This window comes from Stegodyphus dumicola, chromosome 1 (genome assembly GCF_044657685.1).
Source record: "Stegodyphus dumicola isolate Sdum_Otavi_A_Nest chromosome 1, ASM4465768v1".
In the NCBI taxonomy this organism is placed as follows: domain Eukaryota; kingdom Metazoa; phylum Arthropoda; class Arachnida; order Araneae; family Eresidae; genus Stegodyphus; species Stegodyphus dumicola.
Window position 1 is genome coordinate 153,477,787 of NC_140768.1, and position 25,572 is coordinate 153,503,358.

At 32.9% G+C, this 25,572-nt stretch overlaps 1 protein-coding gene across 1 annotated transcript in view; it reads left to right on the forward strand.

Moving 5' to 3' along the window:
- The first annotated feature begins 4,186 nt into the window (after positions 1 to 4,186).
- Positions 4,187 to 25,572, forward strand: part of LOC118188743 (uncharacterized) — a 240,108-nt gene continuing 218,722 nt past the window's right edge. The window contains exon 1 of the mRNA XM_085822219.1: positions 4,187 to 6,330. Coding sequence (XP_085678345.1) covers positions 4,819 to 6,330 — 1,512 coding nt within the window. The 5' untranslated portion in view covers positions 4,187 to 4,818. The remainder of the gene's footprint in view (positions 6,331 to 25,572) is intronic.

The following is a 25,572-nucleotide window of genomic DNA, read 5'->3' on the forward strand; positions in this document are numbered from 1 at the left end:
CACATTTGGCAGACGATCTCTCTTGGCTAACACAGAACAATTTCTAACGTATTTGAAAGAACTTTCTACGAGTATGTATTTTTTTCTAGCGATGCAATGAAAAGAATATAGATATTTTTATGTTTCTCCAAAATTTAAGAGTCAATGAAACATGTAACATATTTTACACTTAATCTTCTGTAGAAAGTGTTTAAGGCACAGAAAAGAACTCTGTAGAAATATTGCTTTGTAAAATCATACAGAAATCTCATAAAGCTTGTACAGAATGATTCTTTGTAGAAATTTGCAAAGCTCTCGAACTGTAGTCAGACTAAATTTTGAGTTTCTTGTTTACTGTCTGGGATGCAAAAGAGAAAAAGTAAGCACGTTTTCATTAGAGAATACTGAATAGTTTTGAATGGACATTCTACCGTTTTCCCTCTAACTTAACGTTTATTGACTTCTAAATTTATGTAACATTTTGCCCATTTTTTTGGCAGTGCTGATTATATAACAGGGGGGGGGAACTGAAATGTTTCAGATTTTAAATTACGTCCAAAGGGGCGTTTCTCTTTTTAACTTTTTGTGTGTTACCTTTATTTATTAAATATCATGTGCTTCGCACTTAAATCATAAAATTAAGTTCAACAGCAGTATTGCAAAATAATTTTCGATAATTAAACAAATTTCAAATTCAAATTAGGGTTTCCACATGCCCATATTATATGGAAGATTACGTTATTCAAATTTTGATGACTCTTGGTACCGTTGTTTTATCACAATGTGAGAAACATACATACATTCATGCAGATTATACGTTATTTAATTTCTTTAAATATAACATAGGGTGATAATATTTTGTGGCAACAATTAGAAAAGTGAAACAACGCTTATCATGAATCGAAGAAAATGCCAAAACGAAATTATTAGTCCTTCTGGGCAAATTGCCGCTTTGGACTAAAAATAAATTTTGTAACGTAATTACGTAATTGTAAATTAACGTAATTAATGTAAATTAACTTAAATAAATCGTAAATTAACGTAATCGATTTAAATCATAAAATTAATAAGATTAAATTAATGCTAAAATTTTCCTGGAACGAATGCTTTTAATTATTATAATCGTAACCCTGATAAGAAAAATGGTTTCTAAATTTCATTAAAATTTAACTATTGTTTAAAAGTATTTATTTTTATTTAAATGCTCTTGAAATCAAAGCGATATTAAAATTCTTCATTAGAAAAAAAATCGCACCTGCTTCGATAGTTTCTATTTCCTCCTCATATCATTTTCAATTGAAAATCAAAATTTAATTCATGTTTTCCAACCGCAAAAGAACGTTATGTTGAGTACAATATATGTTTTAAATAGTAAAAAACGTGTATAAAGCTTCCTACAGAAAGTTAAAGAGAGAAAAAAAGAAGAAAAAAAAGAAAAAAAAAACTTGTCTAAAATTCTAAAAATATTTATGGAAATTTTACCGTATGAAAATCTCTAAAAAAAATCCAACTTTGTGCGAACTAGATCTGATATTTTTGGTATACAATTAGTTCTACATAGATCGCAGAAGATTCCGTACTTGGGAGTTTTGGAAACTATGTAAGAAATTTTATAGAATGTCTGCGAAAATTTCTGTAGAATATCTATACATATCTCTATAGAATCTGTAACATAATTTTATATAATCTATATAAAAACTTTTATTGAATTCTACAGAAGATATATGGCCGAATTTATAGAAAACTGAGCCATAATTTCTACGCAAAAACAAGCAATTAAGCCAGCCGGTAGGAAGGTAAAATTTTCAAAATTTGGTCACACTAGGGGGAAAAAACAAAACAAAAACAAAAAACTGAATTTGGGCAAAAAGACACTGAAGTTGGTGTACCAACTGAATTCACTGTTCTACAAAGAGTTTCACGTGGAAACAAATGGCGACCTCGCTAGGCTTAGCGAACTTTGAATTGTTGATAATTCTGCAATTACTACATGCAAATTAGATAAAGTAATAAAAACTTTAACCGAAACATAATTCAATCAATTTTAAAGCAAAAATGCAGAATTTACCAACATATAAGAATACAAAATCTGAGCTCATCGAGCCGGATAACAGAGTGGGGATATATGCATATGTTTGATGCGGCCGGTTGCAAAGAATGCAAAGAAAGCGGGAAATGCACAACTAAATTGTTATAGCAGTCCAATATACAAAATTTCAACATTCTACTGCTCCTCGTTTTCGAGTTAAGCGAGTATACGTATACTCACCTATTTACGCATACGCCACGAAAAAATCTCTTTTAAATCCATTCTACGATCTGGTTTTGGAAGATAGAGTTCTTTATTCTGTCCATATGTAAAGATGTGCCGCAAAAACATCGTTCGAAAGTGGTCAAAATGGTCATTTTCATTGACATCGATAAGATACCCAAAATTTTTCTCGATTTAATATTTCCTTTATTTCGTACGAGGAAATAAACATTAAAAAATTTAATTGATTAAAGAAAAGTACAAAGATAAAATATAACATCTTTTATAATCTAACATTTTTTTTTGGCTGGAATAATAGTGTATACATGTATATGCGTGTTTTAAGACAATATTTAATTTTAGACTTATAAAAAACTAATTTTAGGTTTGCTATTAGTAGAACATATAATAATTTTAAGAAATTTAAGCTTATAATGATATTGCTATTTATTCGAAGTTCAACTTTCTTTTAGTTAGATATTTAGAATTATATTTGATTCAACATATGTTGTTCTTTTTCTGCATTGTCTTAGTTTTTAATTTTGATTGTCTTAATATATTTATTTCATTTTTCGACTATAATTATTTGATTTAGTTTATTTCTTTTTAAATTCTTTGATCATGCTGGTGTTTGTAAACTGGATAGAAAACCACGGATTTTATCGTTAAATTTTGTTATATATTTTTCCGATTTTCACTTGGATGCCTAAATATTTTAAAACAATTGCTGCATTAAATTATACAGCAAATTAAGTTTTAAAATTTGTAAGGAAGATTCCCGTCTTGGCTTTAAATAAGAATAAAAATTTTCCTAACTTAAAAACAATTAAATTACATTAAAGTTAGTCTTAACCAAACTAGTCAGCTTAACCGAAACCAGCCTAACCGAAATGAGAGAAAAAATGAATCAGTAAATTCGAAAACCCATTTAATCAACAAATATGACTTCAGTAAACTATTGATTTGACTTCAGTAAACTATTGATATGCAGTGAGCCGAAAGTCCTCTCGTTTGGGTTGGTGGAACTGTCACCTGTTAGGTGCTCAAGGCTGTTGCCAATGACAGGTGTAATCTAGCGCTCCTTGCCATGAAGAATTTCGTGGGCTTGAGCTGACTACCTCAGACAAGTGAGCATAAACAACAACAATTGAAACACATATTAAAAAACAATTTAAGGTAATTCTCATTATTTTATACAAAGTACCTTAAAATTACATTATTTTGGAAAGTGAACCGAGACCCCCCCCTTTTTTTATGTGTAAAAAACCAGTGTGACTATCGGCTGTTCGAGAAGGGAAGGAGGAGAGTTGCCCGAAATGGTTTTTCTCTCAATTATTTCTGATAAACAGGGTTTTGCTTAACACTAAAAAAAATTTAATTCTTAATTAATTGAATTCTAAAGTGCACCACTTGTTTTACATACTTTTAAAATTTAAGACAACGCTTGAAACGTATTTACTTTTAGCAGTTCCTGAATTCTAATTCAAAACAATTTTGTAAATAAAATGCAACAAGTTCCTCTCGTCTTTCCGCTGTAAATCCGCTTTTATCTTTTTTTTTTTTTTTCTCTTTTGTGTAAGAATCTTTCAAACAGTTCCGAATAGTTTCTGCTTTAGCAATTTTTATTACCTCAAATTAGATCTTCAATTATCTAACTAAATAGAATTCTATGCTTAAGAAGAAGAATTGCATCTTCTATAGTTTACTTATTTTAGTTCACTGTAGCAATCAAAGGAGAAAAAAAAATTTGGTGTTTGGTGAGAGATTTAAATAAAAAAAAGAAGATAGAAGATAGAAGCCAGAAAAAGTTTACGAACATTTTTTTTTTTTTTTTTTTTTTTTTTATCCGAGTTCAGACGTTTAAGTTACGCTTGGCGATGAAAACTTTCTTCCTTTGCGGCAACCCTGCGTGTCTTGACGAAGTTCGCAAAATGCGTGGACCAATTCTTGTACATTTTGAAAGCGAGCGGCCCCGAATGCGTTAATAAGGGGCCGCTAAACGGGGCCCCTGTTGTGTTTCTGCTGTAAATTTGCGCCTCTTTTATCTTTGTGTCAGAAAATGAAATCCTTCGCTTTTGTGTAATAATTTATCACACAGCTTGGAAAAGTTCTGCTTTTAGTGAATCGCTCAGTGGTGTATAGATCACTTAGTTTTCGTTTACACGTGTTTGCTGCTTTGTGAATTGTGATATTGTTTATATGCAGTTTCAGAATCGCAAGTTTAAGTAAATTTGCAATTTAATCCTGGATAAAGTGTTTATGTGAAACCGGAAAAGAAGCGAATTGTTGTCGTGGACGTCCCAGCATTTTACTAGCGGATACATTTCTTTCCATAGCTTCTAAAAACAAACCTCCTGCCCATGTAAGTCAAGTTCCTTTAACTAAGCATCTTTTCATATGGTTCCACCATTATAATCAAATATATAGATTTCTCATATAATCATTCCATACTGGAGAATTACACATGCATATCTTTATATACTCGTGTATATTATACATAGGGTAGCTATTTATAAATTAAAAGAACAATATTTTTAAAATATTGGTTTGAGGTGTAAAAAAAGTTGTTTTATGATCCAGATTTCAATATGAATACTGTGTGTCCTGGCTTCGTTCCCCATCACGTGAGGCCTAACCGTTGTCGTAGATGTTTCAAAGATATCCATGACCATAATACGAACAATGAAGTATCAACTACGTTCACTCTTCCCTTGCCCCGACGTCGAAGGGAATCAGTGGCGGTCACAGAGACACCCAAATCAGAAGTGTCCTCTGAGGTAGACCAGTCTGCTAGCTTTACCATTACAGAGACAACTTCTTTAGGTCGACGCACTCGACAAAGATCATCATCCACATCTAGTTGGTTCGAAGAGAAAAAAATCAATTTAGAACAAAAAGAAAAAATAGATTCCTTATTCCGAAACGCAGACGATTCGCGAGCCAGCTACAAAAGTACAGAAATTGCTAATGATACAGACGATAGAAACGTTGAAACTGTGGCAGTCATACGCCTTCCTGATTCGTCATCGAGGAGAAGGCAAAGAGATAGTTATGAATCACAAGACAAAACAAAAACGGAAACTTCTAAATCTCTATCAGCCCCTGAACCGAAAGGTCAGGAAAATTCTACGACAAATTTCACAAAGCTTTCTGAAGTGCGGCTGCGCAGTAGATCAGCTGCTGGTAAGACCGAAGAGCTCGAAAAGCCTCCACAGCTGCCACCTAAAACATTAGAAAATCGTTTTGATTTATTGAAAAAAACTGCCGACAAAAAGAATAGTGAAAATAAAGCTGAGGAAACTAAACATTCATCTTTGAAATTAGGTCCGAAAACAACCGAAAATGAATCTCTAGGCAGAAGCAGTAGTTTTAGGTCAAAATTTGAATCCCAGATTTCAGAAAATCGTGATTCTAAAACAACCGAAAAGAAAGCATTTGAATCTAAATTCGGAGAAAGAAGGCCGGTTGAAACTAAGTTCGGTGAAGTGAGACTTAGAGACACAAAATTTAGCGAAATTAGAGCCCGTGCTTCGAAATTCGAAGGGGCAACAGATTCTAAACTTAAAGACAAAACTGAGATTCAACTATCTGAGGCTAAGGCGTTAAAAACTACAGACACTAAGTTAAAGGAAGAAAAACTAGAGGTGTCTAAAACAGACAGCAAAGTTAAAGACACTAAATCCGATATTGCAAATAAAATTGAACTTCCAAAGACTTTAGATAAAGCTAAGTTAGACACAAAGAAAAATGAAACAGTGGATAATAAATATACAAAACCGGATGCATCTATAACTGTTGACAGTAAACCAAAGGAAACAACTAAACCTGTCTTGGCCAGGTTTGGTAGTTTTAAATCTCCGGAAGCTGTTAAGGTTCAGCCTGTCGTCGTCGCAAAAGCCAAAGTTCCTTCATTTTCTAGCAGTGAAGAAGAATCAGAAAGTGAAGAATCAGATGAACCACCTCCTAAACCTAAACCTGTTACATCCCAAAAAGAGGTGGATAAAAAAATCACAGTTTCGTCCTCCATATCTAATGCAACCACTGCTCTAAAAACGAAACCGAAAATTGAACCGACCAAAGAGGATAATTCCTTAAATCAGGTAAGACAATTTTTAGTAACGCATGTTTTTTAAAACTGTTGTTGATAAATGTAGACTTCTTATTTATGTATAATCTTTTTTGCAAATATTTTGTAAGAAAACTGCATGCTGATGTAGCTTTAAGAGCCACACATAATCACTAAGCATTAATCGTTAAGTAACCGCGGTTATTACCTTTTACGAAAATTTGTTATGGAAGCTGATAGAGTTCTATGGAAATTTTGAAAGAATTTTATAGAATCCTCTATAGAAATGTTTCTCTGAAAAATTCGATTGAAATTTCATAAAGCTTTTACAGAACAGAATTCTATAGAAATATTGCTTTGCAAAATCATATAGAAATTTTATGAAGTGCAGAATGATATTCCATAGTAATATGCGCTGTTTTGAAACTGCAAACAAATTTGCAATTTCTGGTGTACAATATGGCGTACAGAAGAGCTAAAGTAAATAATTTTTATTCCTAGGTGTTAAATAGTTTTTGAACGGAAATTTTCATCTTTTTCCTCTAGCTTAATATATTTTAGCTTCTAAATTTATGTGACATTTTCTGCAATATTTGGACAGTCTTTTGTAATTTATCCGCTTTGTGACAAAATGTTTCGTCATGTTTCCACCTTGTGCGCATGATATTTTAAAAATGGCTAAAGGTACATACTTGGAATAGGATGAAATTCTTTATATGGACACTATTTTCTAACTGAACCAAAAATCTGATGAATATTTTAATATTAAAAAATTTTATGAACGAAAACATTCCAAGTTTTTTTAATAATATACATTTTATAAACTCAACTCCAAATAAAATAAAAATTTAACATGAAATTCTTAGAATGTTTTGTTCACAGTAGTTTCTAAAAGTTATAAAAGCTATATATTAAATATCGAATTAAATTATGCAACAGAATGTTTTAAACTGTGCGCGCAAGGTGGAAAAATGACGAATAATTTTGTGACAAAGCGGATTAAATTATAAAAATATTTGTGGCAACACAAACTTTCTGATTACTATTTCAGAAAGCAGCTATATTATGTAGTCATCTGTAAAAAGTTGGAAGTAATTGCTGTTAAAATAAATAAGTTATTCCAATTCTTGCAACAGTCACATATTCGAAGATCTTATGGGTTTTAAGGTGTATGAGTCTCCTTAATATTTTATAGAAAATTAAAGGAAGGAAACTTGTTTAGAAGTCTTTAGAATTATAGTCCAGATTTTGCCAAGCAAACGGCAATTTAGTGATTTTCCCACCATAGCGTGGATACGAGCAGGTTTCTCTTAGAAAGTTCTTCACGAAAGCATGGCTTCTCTTAAAAAGATAGTTTTCGAGTTCTTTAATATAATCAGATAAACAAAACCTTTTGAAACTCTGCACATTTTATAGACTTTTTACACAAGTTCCTATAGAATATCTAGCTATCTCTATTAAATTTGTGTTTTGTGTAGCAGATATATATAAATTTTATAGAACTCTGTAGAAGATTTCGGAACTAATTTACAGAAAACAGGAACATAATTCTAGAAGATTCAGAACAAGTTTAACATCGGATTTTTTTATAGTATTTCTATAATACACTTTTAACTTTAAAGTTTCATGTAATTTCTTCATCAAATCTCTGAAATAAAAAACGTTTTAAATAATTTTATATATTGAGAGTTAGGATGGGTGTTTAGTATCAAAATGCTGTATTTAAGTAAGTTATTTCGCACTATTATTAGCGGTCGATCAGGATAGATGAATTTAGCAAAGGGAGCCTAAGAAAATGTATTATGAAATTTTATAAAACATCCAATGTTAAACTTTTTCCAAAAACTTTTATAATTATACTCTTTTGTACAGTCAGAGATACTCTATAGAATTCTATAAAATTTTAGATATAGATTTTACAGTGTTATATGCAGAGGTTCTGAAGAGATATACATGATGTACCGTAAATGTTGCGACAAACTTCTAGAAGAAGTAGGGCACATCATAAGGATTAAGGCACATCATAAGGAGCCTCATAATCACATCATAGGGCACATCATAAGGAGCCTATAACCCGGAAATGCCAGGGGTAAGTGGTAGCAGAGGTAAAACATGAGGAAAGAAGCAAGAGTGATTAATTTGAAACATTTATTAAACATGAATACAAATGGTCTACGACAGCTTGAATGTGACAACAGATGCCCGAAATTTACACCATCAGAAGTCAAACCTGCCTGACCGGTCGCGGACACTTAGCCGACAGGACACTTAACCGACAAGACATTTAGCCGACAGGGACACTTAGCCGACATGGACACTTAGCCGACAGGACATTTAGCCCACAAGGACACTTAGCCGACAGGACATTTAGCCCACAGGGACACTTAGCCGACAGGACATTTAGCCGACAGGGACACTTAGCCGACAGGACATTTAGCCTGCAGGACATTTAACCGACACGGACACTTAGCCGACACGGACACTTAGCCGACAGGACATTTAGCCGACACGGACACTTAACCGACAGGTCATTTAGCCGATACGGACAGTTAGCCGACAAGACACTTAGCCGAAAAGGACACTTAGCCGACAGGACATTTAGCCGACAGGACATTTTGCTGACACCGAGAGTTAGCCGTCAAGACATTTAATTACGGGACACTTAACTATCAACACATTTATTCGACAGGACACAAAGCCGACAGTAAAGTTTAGCTGGCACGTACCCAATAATTGTTCAAACTTACTATCAATTACAAATTTCTCGACTTCTCCGTAAGTTCAATTAAATTAAAGTAAATTAAGTAATTTAAGTTATTTTTTCACTATCAGTAAAATTCATTTTTCGATTCTTAAAGATCTCATATATACTTTTAATTATTGTGTTAATTTAGCATTGTTTGATATGTATCCATGGACCTTATAAGAAATAGACCAACCCAAATGGGTTTTCTCCCTTGCCTTGGCGTATTGCCGGCTGTCACCTTGACCACATCCGGAGGAGTAGGGACGACTTACAGAAACTTAACAATAGTTGGCTATTGCAGCGCGTATAATTTTCAAGAAAAAGCTGGTGATAGCACCTCATTTCACAAATTAGAGTTTTTAGATATTTTTATTTTTGAAACTGAGATTGATTTTTAAAAATTTAGCATGTTTATCAAGCGTAATTAATGTTCTAAATAATTATAAAGCTGTTACATGCTTTCAGGTCTGGATATTTTTTAGCTTTTCCTATGCTGTAAGGAAATTCGTATCGCCTTCTTTTAAAAAATAATATTTTAAATCTGAAATAATAGAAAAATTCAAACAAACAATTTTCTCTTAAAATTTTTATGCTTTTTATTGACGTAAATAAGTGAAAAATATTAAAATCGAAAAAAATGGATTTTTGAAAGTTTTTGCTTAAATTTCTTATTTGTACTGCTTTTTTTAAACATATATCTGAATATTATAGCATAATATTCTGCAAAGAAGTTTTATTTCAATAATATTTCATAATACATAATAGTGATTAACACTTTAATAATTTTTATGCATTTATTCTAATGTTAAAAATTGTATTTAACTGTCATAATTAATTGTGCTAGTATTTTATAGTGATTATTTTTTTTAAATTTATGTCTAGTTCTGCATAAGTTTTCTTGTTTATTGCTAATTTATTTTATTAACCCAAAAGGGCGGCAGCTCAGAAAAGCTATTAGTTTCGAAAGGGATTTTGCTTTGTTTTACTATAAATGTCCGTTTCACTTTGCAAACTGTTGCCACCAAATATTATCGCCCTGTATTATATTTAAAGAAATTAAGTAATAAAATATCTGCATGAATGCATGTATGTTTCTCTCGCAGTGTAAAAAAACAACAGAATTTAGAATCATAAAATTTTGAATAACGTAATCCTCCACCCGAACATGTTCACCTGGACGGCCTAATTTCAAATTTGTTTTAATCCATTTGATATTTTATTATATATTTGATTTGTAACTTTAACGAAGTTTTGATTAAGAAACTTAACGAGTTCAAAGCAAGCAATGGCAACCCTGTACAGAAAATAACAATCTCCAGCGCGGAAATTCTAAAGATATGTCATTTTCAAATATTTTGTGATATTGTTCTTGAATTAAATTTTATGTGGTTTATTTGCGAAGAACATGATGTTTAATAAATAAAGGTAACACGCAAAACGTTACAAAAACGCTGCTTTGGACGTAATATAAAATTATATTGCTGAGTGCTTCCAGAGTTTATCCTTTTTTGCCCCTCATTACACTCAAAAATGTTTATGCTCCGAATTTTATGAATTACTAAAATACATAATCATCTTGCAATGTTAATAATTAATGATCATATAATCAAATAAATGATAGTCTTGTTATGTTATAATAATTTTAAAAATTACTGCCTGAAAATGCTCATAAAATCAAAGAAAATTATCACATCTTGTTTAATTTTACCTTATTTGTTTCAAAGCATCATATGCTATCAGTATTCTTTAATTTTACTTTATTTGTTCACAAAAGTAAGTTCATAAGTTTTGCGTTTAGGACTTTACCGTTTTACTAAAGTAAAGAAATTTATACAAGAATTACGCTTGAAAAAAATGCGCAAAATGCAGTAAAAAGTGCTTTTATGAGATATGTTAAATCTTGTGTGCAAAAACTGGGACTTTCATAATTTCATCACTTATACAACGTATCACATTTAATAATTAAAAACAGTTATGTGATATAAACGCGAGCGGTTTCCGTGTTAAAGTAATCCAGATCGTCCCTACTCTTTCTTACGGGCCCACCAGCGGCCAAGCGGTAACGTTGCTGAACACTGGTAGTTCGGTTCGAATCCCGGGAACGGGCTGCCTGAATGGGTGGTATCGTGGTTTTACCCATGTGTAACGTGTATACGAGCCAGTTTCCCTTAAAAAGTCCTCCACGAAGGCATCCCTTTATAAAGCGCTGAAATTTCTCGTCAGGGAATATGAATGAAATTTCGAAAGGAAAAACGAATTTTTTTAGCTAAGTACGGCGGTCACTTAATTACATTTTAATGTGAGATCTTCAAAAATTATCCATAAAGCTTCTTCATTTAATCAACTGGGTTCTATTGAACACTTTCACTTCATTAATAATTTTTCTTGTTTACTTAATGATATTAATTTTCCAATCTCGCTCTTCCAAATGCTTTCAAATTTTTAATACCTTTACGTTTCATTACTATTTTACACATCACATCATGTGACATTCTTTCCTTTACTAAATCGTGCGGCCGAGCGGTAAAGTCGCTGAGCACTGGTAGTTAAGTCCGAAGTTCGAATCCCGCGGAACGGGCTGGCTGCATGGGCGTTTTCGTGGTTTTCTCCATGTGTAACGTGTATACGAGCCAGTTTCCGTTAGAAAGTCCTCCACGAAGGCATCCCTCCCTTAGGCAGATAACCCTAGTGTGCTTTGCCATAATTAAATAAAACAAAACCAAACCCTTACAAAATCGTTTGGCTCTTCCCACTAAGGAAGTTTTCTTTCCCTGTCATGAGAAATCTGAATAATGCAATAAAAATTATTGTTATTCATGAATTATACTTTTTATGGAAACATATGGTGGTCAGGGTTAGTTTAGCAAATATATTTTATTTTGTTATTAAAAGCAATTAAAAAAAGTGAATTTTTAAGACAAGCAAAGGTATAAATTATTTGTGACCTCTATAATTTGCAGTTCATGCCACCATTCTTGAGATAAAAATTCTGTAACATTTTATTGATTACGCCTCTCGCTTAAAAATATATACTTAGGTTAATGTTTATAGCCCTAAACTAGTGCATAATGTTTAATTTAGAAGTAAAATATTCTTTGAGGTTTTGTTTTATTCATTTTCGAGAAATTTCAGCGCTTTTTCAATTTGGCCAATGTACACCAAACAGCACGATACATATCAAACAATGCTAAATTAACACAATAATTAATAGCACATATGAGATCTTTAAGAATAGAAAAATGAATTTTACTGATAGGTGAAAAAAATGACTTCGATATTGAACTTATGGAGTAGTCGAGAAATTTTGTAATTGATAGTTTAAATAATTTTTGGGTACGTGTCTGTTAAACGTCACTGTCGGCTTAGTAACCTGTTGACTAAGTGTCTTGACAGTTAAGTGTCCCGTAGCTAACTGTCCTAACAGCTAACTTTCTGTGTCGGCCAAATGTCTTGTCGGCTAACTGTCCGTGTCGGCTAAATGTCCTGTCGGCTAAATGTCCTTGTCGGCTAAATGTCCTGTCGGCTAACTGTCCGTGTCGGCTAAATGTCCTGTCGGCTAACTGTCCGTGTCGGCTAAATGTCCTGTCGGCTAAGTGTCCTTGTCGGCTAAATGTATTGTCGGCTAACTGTCCGTGTCGGCTAAATGACCTGTCGGCTAAGTGTCCGTGTCGGCTAAATGTACTGTAGGCTAAATGTCCGTGTCGGCTAAGTGCCCGTGTCGGCTAAATGTCCTGTCGGCTAACTGGTGTCGGTTAAGTGGTTGTCGGCTAAGTGTCACGGACCCATGCCTGACATCGACAGACCATTTGAATGCCGCGAATTATTTGAGCCTTCTGGAACAGGTTGTTCCCTATTTGCTTGAACGATGTTCCACCAAATGGGAAGTGCAACATGTGATTCCAACATGATGAGGGCCCCTGCTCATTTTGGGCTGGGTATTGGTAGCCATTTGAACAGACCATTCCCGCATCGATGGATTGGGCGTAGTGGACCAGTTCCTTGCCCTGCACTCTTACCGGATTTATCGAGCTTTGATTTCTTTTTGTGGGAAGCCATCAAAAGTGTTGTGTATCACGATCCAGTTGTGTCCGAAACGGATCTCACGGCAAGACGTGCCTGCGCAGCTGTTTTAATCAAAGAAATTCCCGGTGTGTTTGACCATGTCCGGCAATAAATGGTCAGTCGGTGTCAGGCATGTTTGGCGTCAGATGGTGCAAACTTCGGGCATCTGTTGTAATCTTCAAGCTGTCGTACACCATTTGTATTCATGTCCAATACATGTTTCAAATTAATCACTCTTGTTTCTTTTCCCATCTTCTGCCTCTGCTACCATTTACCCCTGACATATCCGGACATGGATTCCTATGCAATTCTTAATCCTTATGATGTGCCCTACTTGCCCTAGAAATTTGTTGCAACATTTACACCCTGTAGAGTATAACTGTTCTGTACAGATTTGGGCAGAGATTATTACTAAAATATATTCAGAGTTTCTAAAGGTGCCAGATATAGAATTTTATATGTTGTGTATAGAATGAACTAATATAATTCTACTTAAACTATCAGATTAATTTTATAGAAAATGGGGCTTTTATTATAAGGAATTCTAAAAGTTTCCTTTTTAATTTTTTAAAATTTAAATGAAGGATTCTATATGAGTTTTTTTTAGTGCTTCAAATCATAATAAAATCAATAAAATTGTATTTATTTTTGAATAGAATATCTTTACCTAAATTTTACAGCGATTTCTGATATGGAGAGGGGAGAGAGGATGAAAGTTTTCGGATTACATATGATTTTTTTAAATGAAAAACTTCAATATCTATCGATTAAAAATATTTAATTAAATTAATACTTTTTTAAAAAGTTAAATTTTAATAAATGTAATAAACCATTCCTGTTATGACCAGCACAGATACAATAACGAAAAGCAGTTTTTTTCAGTCTTCTAATTAATTTTGTGATTTAAATTGGTTTTAAAGTTTTGTAAGGTTTAAACTTTAAGCAATACAACACAAAAAGTTACTGAAAATGTTGCATAAATTGAAAAGCGAAAAATAGTGAGCTAAAAATAGGGCCAAAAGTCTATTAAAAAATGTTTCAACATTTCAAAATAAAAAGTGCTTATTTATCTCTTATGATCCCATATAGTCTGCACAAAGAATCTACATGTGCGTCTGTACGTATGTATGTTTCTCCCATTGTGGAAAAACGACGGCATCTAGCGTTGACAAATTTCCACTCGTAAACTCCACACGAACGCAAGCATTTCGAAGCCCGAATTTTTAGTCCAAACGGTTAATTTGCCCTGAAGGACTATTAATTTCATTGTGGCATTTTGCGTCGAGAACTTTAAAAGGCTGTATCACTTTTCAAATCGTTGCTACCATATATTATCGCCTTCTCTTGCATTTAAAGAAATTAAATAATGAAGAATCTGCATAAATGTAGTATGTTTCTCGCATTATGGATAAAACGACGGTACCTAGAACCATCGAAATTTGAATAACGTAATCTTCCATAGAATATGTGGAAGCCTTAAGTTGAATTTGAAATTTGTTTTATTATCGATTTAATATTTTGTAACACTTCAAGTAATTTTCTATTAACAAAATAAACGATTTTAAAGCGAGCAGTGGTAGCTCTGTATGGAAATAAAACATTTTTATCTCCAACACACGAGACTATGTATCGGAAATTTTAAAGATGTGCTCATTTAAAAATTATTTTGAGATATTGCTGTTGAACTGAATTTTATGGTTTAAGGGCGAAGAACATGATATTGAATAAAGAAAGGTAACACACAAAATGTAAAAAAAAACGCCCCTTTGAACATAATTTAAAATATGAAACCTTTCAGAATTTGTTTTTAATTTTAATTTTTTTATCTAGTTATATTGTACATTACACGAATGTAATGAATTTTGGCGAGAAGTGGCAACATATTTCAGTATGCAACATTTTAATTTCCTGTGCCATTTGGAAAAATGAGATATATTTATCTTTCAATTTCAATCCAAAATCTCGGGAATTACATAATTTACAATAATAAGTTTATATGATTTACAATGATAAGTTTTATTTGACAGAGATTGTGCCTCAGGTAGAGCCACTCTGGTGTTATACAATTCTCTGATGCCACTGCTATTTAAAAGCAATGTGTTTCCACTCTCGAAATAAAATAATTTCTTATCTTCTATGTGCCATTCAGTAAAGCATAAGCTATTTAACTTTCAGATTTAATCTATGTATAAATGAATAACAAACTAAGGACTTCATAAGCATTAAATGAAGTTCTTATAAATACTTCTTCTTTTTTGCTTGCAATCTGATAAATTTAAAAAATGCGTTTAAATTTCAAATTTCGTTTAAATAATGAAATTTCTTATTAAAAATATTAAATATTTTTATGTTAATTATGTTTATTTTTATGTTCTTTACGTTTTCATGGTTTATTGTTTGAGCAATATTTTGCCAGTCGCTGAAATAAATAGTTTTTTTAGTTATCTTTAGTGTTACAAGACAATATATATTGTTTCAAATGTATATTATTTGTAATATATATTATTTGAAATTTCATTTGCATTGTTATTAACTTTAAAACCCTTTCGTTCGGTACAAATGGAGATGAGCTTTTCCCAAGAGGAGCAAAATTTTATGGTTGAGCATTCCTTCGCAGCGCATAAATTTGATTGAAATGCCATCTTTATTGGATTCTTTATTAGTGATTGCAGCATTTTATTCCTAACTTCGTTTCAGTATAAACTGTAATTGATATTTCGAGTCGTATATTATTTTTCATCTGTATAGGAATGGATAAAATCGAATGAAATCCTATAAAGTTTTACCTGATTTTGCAGAGCAACGTTTCTATATTTCTGTATTTTCTTCTTTTCTACGAAAGCTTAAAAAAATTACAGAGTTTTATACAGGAACTTATTCTCTAGAGATTTACCCATAAGGTTTTAGGGGAATTCATATAGAGGTCTTTCAACCGCTATAGAAATTTTTCGCAAGGAACTGCGCCTGTAAGGAAATGGGAGAGACAACATAAAACAAGTAGTCCTTAAAGAGGTTCGAAACTGCACCTGCAAGTTTCCTCTCTACTAATCGTCCTACTTCGCAAAGCAGAAAACTGCACAATGTTGTGTAATAGTATTTCTGTTTATTTATTTAATGCGCTGAAAATCTTTGATACAAAGGTTGTTAGTGTATTAAACTCTGCATATAAAAATGATCCGTAGGAATAAAATAATTAGCTTAAAACTAAGTAACACATTTAAAAAAGGACTTTTTCAAAATTTTTTTAGTACAGTGGCTGATGGCACATTTTTTACGCAATTTTATTAGTATTTACACAAATATTTTACCGAACTCCTGTTTTTCACTATTTTCGTAATTTCCAGAACAAAAAACTCTTTTGTAGTATCAGAATAATATTTTATCCCATGCCTCTTCTGCGTTCCGAAGTCCAAGGAGGGTTGTAAGTCGGCGTCTGGACAATCCGCTATCTGAAAGTCCAAAATCGCAAAATTCCATGGATTACATATCAGAAGAATTTAGTAGGAACAGGAGTGATTCCCGTTTCCTGTTCCAGTTTTAACAGGAAATTAATAGTACATTTTGATTATGGCTGCTTGCTTTGACTTGATGCAGTTCTACTGTTTGATGGGACTGTGGCTATAGGGAAGATATTTTCCATTTGAAAATTGGGTATAAACTATGTTCCTGACAATACGTGAATTTGATCTTAACATTTTGTTTCCCTTTCGTGTTGACAATATGACCTATCGTAGTTTTAGGTATCGAAAAACCATGGCTTTCATATCGCTTTTTAATTACTAGACACGAAATTTTCTTTGTAAAGAGCACATACATAGCCTTCTATCCAATGCTTCTTTAAAAGCGCCATTTTGCATGAAAACAAAACTTTCAAGTAGCAGAGGATAATTGCAAAGCAAAGTCCTCTAAAAATGTCTGTATCATCATCAGTAATTTTTTCCAGTACAAAAGGTCTATCTTTCAATGTATGCTGTGTCTATACAATGAGGAGTTTGCATTTTAAAAGAGATTGCAACCCATGTTCAGGAAGTTGCCAAGCAATTAAAAAAAACTGGGCAAGGTTTTCAGGAGGTATAAATTACTTTGTCTCTTAGAGTCAATAACCTTTATTTTAATTTAATTTAAAGTTTCGCTGAGGGAATAATTAAATATTCACGTATAAATTTAATTTAATTTAATTATAAATAAATTACATAAGAAACAGTAAAGGTATTTTTTTATCTCTTTACATAAAGCCATTTTGCTGTCATCAACAGTTATTTTTTGGTGAAACACTTTATAATTTTTATCTACTGTGTTTCTAAGGACAGCACATTCGAATTCTGCGAATTTCACGAAAATTCGATATTTTAAAACTCAAATGTGCGGCCTTTCTTATGATAGCCGCGTAAAATAATTTCATTAACCCTTGGCTAGCCGCTTAAAATAGTAATTATAGTAATAGAAGATATGCATGATCATTCTACTGAACTCAGATGGTGTTATTTTTGGGTTTCAGTTAATACTCAATAATTATATTAATGAAAATTGACAGAGAGGGCAGAAATAACTCTAAAAACTGTGATAACTGCCCGGACACAGAACTGCCATCTGTGCCTTTCGATTGTCAGACCATCTTTGCTGAACTGTTAAAAATTGGGGTCTAGCTTAAGACACCGAACCTCTACGATGATAACGTTTCGCAGATTGTCAGAGCTGACATCTTCGCTCGTATGATTATTTGAATAGGCTTCATTATAGACACGACAACAACAACAGTGCGACATCCATCTTGTATCAGAGGTATCTAAATCCGCCCAAAATTCCATAAAAAATCTCCGTAGTTATTAAATAGTCCAGGAAATAATTTTTCAAATTAACAAACTACGCGATTTAAAAGCAATAGATGAAGTTCTTCATTTCCGTCATTATTGACCAGCTGCCTAATGAATTACGCAAAGAGTTAAAGTGCACAATAATTTTAAGAATAGAGCTAATGTTATGCCCCGAGTCCAGCTAGTAACTATGAATAACAGAGGTGAAGAACTGAGTTTATTGCTTTTAAGCCGCTTATTAGTTAGACTGTTAGTTAACGAGATAAGGTATTTCTCCCACCTTCATAGTCTGCCTTCGTGGTGTAGTGGTTCTGTACGCTGGGCCGGTATTCCAGAGGTCCGTGGTTTGATTCCCGGCGAAGGCGGTTGCTAATTTTTTAATTCTTCTGCTTCCAATTTACCCAGTGTCTCTACAATGGCGCCCGAACTAAAAAGGGCTGTTGGATGATAATTCTCCTTACCCAGATTTGGCGATCGGGCCCCCTAAAAACCCCAGTCGCCCCTTAAAAGGGGGAGTATATAAGGTATTTCTCCCGCCTTCCTAGAGTGCCTTCGTGGTGTAGTGGTTCTGCACGCTGGGCCGGTATTCCAGAGGTCCGCGGTTCGATTCCCGGCGAAGGAGGTTGATAATTTTTCAATTCTCCTGCTTCCAATTTACCTAATGTCTCTACACTCGGAAGGAGAATTAAGTACACACGATTGACTATACAATGGCCAAATGACTACACACTGGTGCAGGAAGATAAAAATATTTTATTTCTGGCAGTAGCAACACATTTCTTTTAAACTGCTGAATTTTCGATTAAATTTTGAAGCATAAATATATTATGTTTGACCGAGTAGCAATGCACTTCCTTTATAACCTCTGAGTTTTTTTATTAAATTAAGACAAATATATATATATATTTTAATCCGGATAAATATTTGTCGTAAAGAATTCTGCAGCGCGTTCTGCGTTCGTCGATATGTCGTGGAGAAAGACGATGCACATAATTTTTTTCGCCACTTCATTCAAATCAACACTAATAACTCTGTTTCCAGTTGACACTGAGCATTTTAATGATTTTGCAACTGTCTTTTGACTTCACGGATTTTGGTTTAACATTAAAGATCTTACCTTTGCAACATTAGAAACATCCCGTTTTTTTCCTTGGATGCGCATTTAGAACAATTTTTCCACTTGAAGCTAAATTTTAACTTTTTTTTCTTTTGTTGTTGACAACATTACCTATTGTAGCTTCAGCTATCGAAACATCATGGCTTTCACAAAGTTTTTTTAATAACTAGATAGGAATCATTTTATTCGGAAAAAACACAAACATTGCTTCTTTAAAAAGCTACATTTTTCATGAAAACAATACTGTCAAGTATTAGACGATAATTTATACTTTCAAAAATATAGTTGCAGCTAGAAAACGTTCTAAGTAGAATTTTTTTCACAGCAAAGCAAAATCGTCTAAAAAGTGTGCGAACGGCCTCTATATATATCTACATTATTTTAGACGACTAAATAATTACTAGACGGCTGGTGGCAAGCGATTGGAGAAAGAAAATATTTGAGCATACAATCCCACCAGACTGGGAAGATATGTTGAACGTTTGAACAATCTGAAGGCTTTTGCTTTACTCACAGCATCATCCTATTTAAAAAGTTAATGACCAGTAAAAGATTCTCAGACAGTTTTCTAAGTGTCATGATAGATGAAGAGAAGTCCAATGATGAGCGAAGATAACTTCAAAGAAACTTTGCGATAGTCTAAACCAGGCAAGGATATTTTGTATGACACAAGATGAATCTATGGCAGTGGATGAGTTTGGATTGTTGCCAATGGTCGGAAATTTACTTTAACAATGAACTTCATGAATGAAAGGTACAGGGTTACATTATGATATTGCGTCATGCCACGATGATGCTCTCCACATGGCCAGATACACACGTTTGCTCTTGTTTTTGAGTTTCGAAATTAGGCTTCATTTCGGTGGTTACTTCGAAGTGAAATGCATTGAAAAATCAAACAAATCGATTTCTGACATCGATAAATTTACATCGAACAATGTTTGTAGGTGAACGTAGGCTCTTGCGAAAACATATCAATTACCATCAGTCTAATTCATATAAGGTTCCCGTAGGGCGTTATAAGATAAATGAGTAGGACACATTGTGCTCTGCGCGACCTGTGGGGCACATTTACCGTCAAATGTTTGTCAAATGTTGGCTCAACATCCGTCTGATATTGTAATGTTAATATTATTATATATATTTATTGAAAAGTAGATTTCTTTTAAAGAAACAATATTATGATAATTACTAGTAGTTTGAAGAGACCTTAGATATTTTTGTAAGCAGGCAAGATGAAAAATGAGCAACGCCTTCGCCGGGAATCGAACCGCGGACCTCTGGAATACGCGCCCAGCGTGCAGACCACCACATAACGAAAGCATGCTAGGAAGATGGGAGAAATACCTTATAAGTTTATCTATGAATACTTTTCATTTGTGATGATTAACTGAGCATTCGGAAATTAAATTCTTCTAATTTTCCTCAAAAAATGACTCAATTAAATTACTCATAATTTCCCCCCTCTGTTTTACGAAAGGTAAAATTAGTTAACAAAAGTGGAAAAATACGTCACGAAGTATGATATATAGTTCGAAAAGTAAGAGGAAATAATTATGCAAATAGTTTAACTTCCGGAGAACGTGGTTACAGTTAGTCATAACAAATAAAAAGTAGTCATAGCTTTTACACCAGTCATAGCTTGGGGAAAAGTAGGTGACGAGTCTAATGCGGCCTTTTTAATTGCTTAATCCTGTCCGTTATGATAACAACAACAGCATTTTCATCTTATAGAAACGTTTCAACAATATTTTTATCTCCCTCTTACACTATTTTGGACGCAAACTATTCAAAACGGTAGCACAAGTGCGCATGTGTGGCTTGTACTAGCGGTCAGCCTAAGTCAAGAACACTTGATATACTAAAAAGCATGTGCATCTGCCGAAGAAAATTCTTCTATCATTTCCAGCAACTTTAATCCAGAAAAAAAATCTGAAAAGTTTCAGGTTTTAAATTACGTCCAAAGGGGCGTTTTTTTAACATTTTGTTTGTTACCTTTATTTATTAAATATCACGTTCTTCGCACTTAAACAATAAAATTCAGTTCAACAGCAATATCGCAAAATAATTTTAAATTGAGCGTATCTTTAAAAGCTCCGATACACTGTCTCGCGCGCTGAAGATAGAAATGTTTCTTCTGTACAACGTTGCCATTGCTCTCTTTGAAAACCTTGAGTTTGTTAATCCAAACTTCCTTAAAGTTTCACAAAATATGAAATCGATAATGAAACAAATTCCAAATTTGGGCTTCCAGATGCCCATATTCGCAAAAGGATTATGTCATTCAAAATTGGATGGCTCTGTGTACCGTTGTTTTATAACAATGCGAGAAATATACATGTATTTATGCAGATTTTTCCTTATTTACTTTCTTCAAATATAATGCAGGATTCTAACATTAGGTGACAACAGTTTGAAAAGTGAAGCGGACATTTATAGTGAACCAACGCAAAATCCCGAAACGAAAACAATAGTCCTTCAGGGACAAAGCCCCTTTGCACTAATAATGAAATGCGATAATTGTTAATATGAAAAGTCTGATAGGGAGCTCAAGGAAAGAATATTTCAGCCTAAAATTTTTATTTAAGAACAAAACGTCATACATGTTTATCATTTGATGACCAATAGAAACATATCACGTTTCTGGTGTATTTGGCGAATGTGACAAGTCAGGAATACAACTATACGCTTCCTCTCTAGGCCCATTAGCTGCCGAGCGGTAAAGTAGTTAAACAATGGAAGTTCCGCTCGGGTTTCGAATACCATGAACGGGCTGGTTGCATGGGCGTTTTCGTGTTTTTCTTCATGTGTAACGTGAATACGAGCCAGTTTCCCTTAGAAAGTCCTCTACGAAGGCATCCCTCTTTTTAAGAAGAAGCCATAATGAAATAAACCAAACTTATCCTCTTTATGAGAAGAGCAATAAATTAATCAATTTATCCGGACCTGAAGCAATAAATTAAGTTCCAGGAAATGAAGTAAGCTGGAACTTAATTTGGATGAAATAACCGAATATTGGGGATTTCATCTTTCATATTAAATATATATTAATTAATAACTGTTTTCCCGACACAGTAGTTGTAATAAAACTCAAAATGTATGCAAAGCTAGAAATTTATAAAAAGGTTTCACTTATCATCGATGCAGTTTTTTAGCTTCGTTTTTCCTTGAAATTCACGTGTTCATTTTTTATATTTCATTGGCTGACCCGCATGCAGAGTCGTCGTGACTCCGTGTTCATAGTCTGTGGCTTATTTAAAGTAAAGAATAAGAAATTAAGTGCACAGCATGCGTGCTATTTGAAATTGTAGTTTTTAAGAGAATTTCTGCTGTGTAGGGAAGTTCTCATCTCCCCATCGCATCCTGGCAGTGCATCGGGGTCACTGCAAAATATCGTCATACAAGCACTTTTCTGTCGCACCTTAAGACGGCCTTGCTCTTATGATGCACTAAAAAGAACTTAAGATCGCGGTTTAAGGTATTTGCTCGCCCCTTGTTTCACACAGTTACATATAGAGATTATAAATAGATATGTATAGATATTCTATGTACGGAGATTTCATAATCGTTTCTACAAAGTTTCTAAAAGTCACACGTATAGAATCTCAACTTAACTAACTGAATTCTATTGAAAATATGTGATCCAGTTTATAGAAAATTCTAAACTTGTTTTGCTTTAATTTACTGCAAAAGATCCTATAAAAGTTTCGATCATTTAAAATCATTATAAAAAGTAAACATTTTTTAATAGAATTTTTTGGTATAGCTAAATTTAAAATGATTACGAAGGGGGTGATTGAAAACTTTCGAAACAGATGAGATTTTTTAACAGAACAGATAAAATAGAGAGAAACAGGACGGAGGTAAAATATTTTAACATCGTTTTGATTTCGAAACATTTTAAAGTAAAATAAATGTATTTTAAATAATAGTTAGATTTAATAAAAATTTAAAAAAATTCCCTTTTGTCAGGGGCTTATGCACAATAGTTTAAAGCATTCATTTTAGTAATTAAAATTCTAAAATGAACAATATAAACTTATTCGTTTAACTAATTTTATGATTTATATTGATTTTACACTTTTACAAAATTTAATTTTTATATTACATAAGCAGAACTGTGCGCAGAAATGCACAAAACTTTATATAAATTTGAAAAACTAAAAATATTAATCTAGAGCAAAAAAAATGGAAACATTTTTATTAAAAAATAATTCCATACATATGAATAAAAGCGTTTATACTTCCACTTCTATGTCCATATAGTACATCAGATTCTGAACATTGGCAGATTTCTGTAGCGTTTCAAAAGTATATAAACCCTAATGGCATCCCATACGCTGTCTATTGGACCTAGATAGGATGTTCTGAGGATATAATGGGATGTGTTTAGGAGGCTAATGGGATGTCTTGAGGATGTAGTAAGTAGGAGTTCAGATCCTAATGACATCCCGTACTCTGTCGATGGGACTTAGGATTTACTGGGATGTGGCATTAAGCACTGCAGAGGATGTGTTTAGGAGATTCGGTATATTCTGTGATGTCTTGAGGATGTGCGCATATCCCGCGTGCAACATCCTCATGATATCCTAAATATGGTTTTGTGCTATGTGGGATATTGGCTTTATAAAACTTTTTTGCAAAAGATTTACAAAGTAAAATTTTGCAAAGTAACATTTCGGTAGAACCCTGTTCTGTGTAAGCTTTTTAAAATTAATACAGAATTTTATAAAAAAATATACTGAGTAAAGGCACTCCACCAGGGCGGAATTTCCCCCTGAGATCAATTTCATAGTTTTAGCGTGAGAATGCAGTCAATCTTTTTATTCCTAAAGAATTGGGTTCTGCGAAAGCTTTATAATCTTTTAGTAGAATTTTATAGAGGATTCTATACAGCAGGGGTCTCAAGCAGGGCGGAATTTCCTCCTGGAGGCAATGTCATAGTTATATTTTGAGGGGATAATGTGGTTAGCCTTTAATTTACTTGTTAAGTATTCAGTTTTAGTTTATGAATATAAAAAACTACTTTTATTCAAGGATTGGTTTTTCTATACCTTTTCTGGTTTAATTAAAGAAATACATTAAAAATGATCTAAATTAAAATAAATATACACGTATTTTTTCAGTTTTTCAAAGGAGGGTAGAATGATCGTGTGTGCTGTGATAAAAGGGGTACACAGGGCAAAAAAGGCTGAGAACCATTGCTAAAGAGCACTTCAGTAGATAATTGCCCATAAAGTTTTATGAACAAAATCTGCAAATTTAACTTGCGTTTTCCATGTCTCGATAGCGCGACTAGAATATATACTAGGTTTATATAGAGAAATTGTTCTAACATAAATATTTTGACGCAAAACCAGACTTTTTCTGATATGACATGCCTATTTTTTCCATATTTCAATTGCACGACTCAAATTATGCCTATATATTAAATTTTGTAAAATATGTGGGACGTTTACTGAGAAATTTAAAAATTTATCTCGTCGCACTTTTTTAAGGTCATACCATGAAATTTCACTTGGCAAAATTCTTAATTATGGTAACCTATTTTACTTTCCCTTTCACTGCGCACGCGCGGAAAAAAATGCATTATTCATTCCTTGGAATAATTTTAACAACATGCGTAAACCAAATTTGGCGTTATTGTCGCTTATAACAAATACACCAAATTTTAAAACGTACCAATATATAATTTCACGTATATCTAGGAAAATTTTGAATGAAAAGCTCTTTTTTTCACAGGTATGCCTAGAAAACATCTACTTTAAGGTGATGGTAAAAATTTTGTATGTTATAATTCAAAAAAGGTTTAGAAATACATTTGCTTTAAGGTGATTGTAAAATTTTGCAGATTGTAATTCAAAACTGTTTTCGGAAAATAACTGAAATAAAACTATAAAAATTACTAAAAAATATAATTTAAAAAATAAATCAGAAAGTAGCTGCGAGTTTTATTTGGATTGAACCTAAATTTGTAATTGTGAAAAAAGAAATCACGTAAGTTTAAAAAAAGAGATATTAATAAATATATACGAAATTCACTTAACATCGAGGAACTAAAATTTTGAGAGCCGATTTTTCAAGAACTACTCATGCAAGTTTTCGAAAACTTGGCATGTTTGCATAATTGGAGTCGGAGAATCGTAATATGGAAAAAAAAGTGGTATATTATTTCAGAAAATGTTGGATTTTGTGTCAGAATGACTATGCAAGAACAATGCTATTAAAAATCTAATGTATATTTTAAGTCGCGCTTTCGAGACATGAAAAACGCAAGTTAAATTTCGTCAATCGGCCCAGTAGGAGGAGAAATACAGAACTGTCCCCCCCCCCCTTTTTTTTTTTTTTTGTGCAAGGTGAACTTCAAAAATGCTTAGCTTCAGAGAAAACATAGAAAACGAGCAAAAGATAAGTAAAAACTAAGTACGTAAACACTTACGTAAGAATAGCATAAAAAGTCGATTTGAAAAAGTAAAAGAAATACAAGCAAACAGGAAAACAACAAATATTTTGAAAAAAGTTTGACACAGAAAAGTG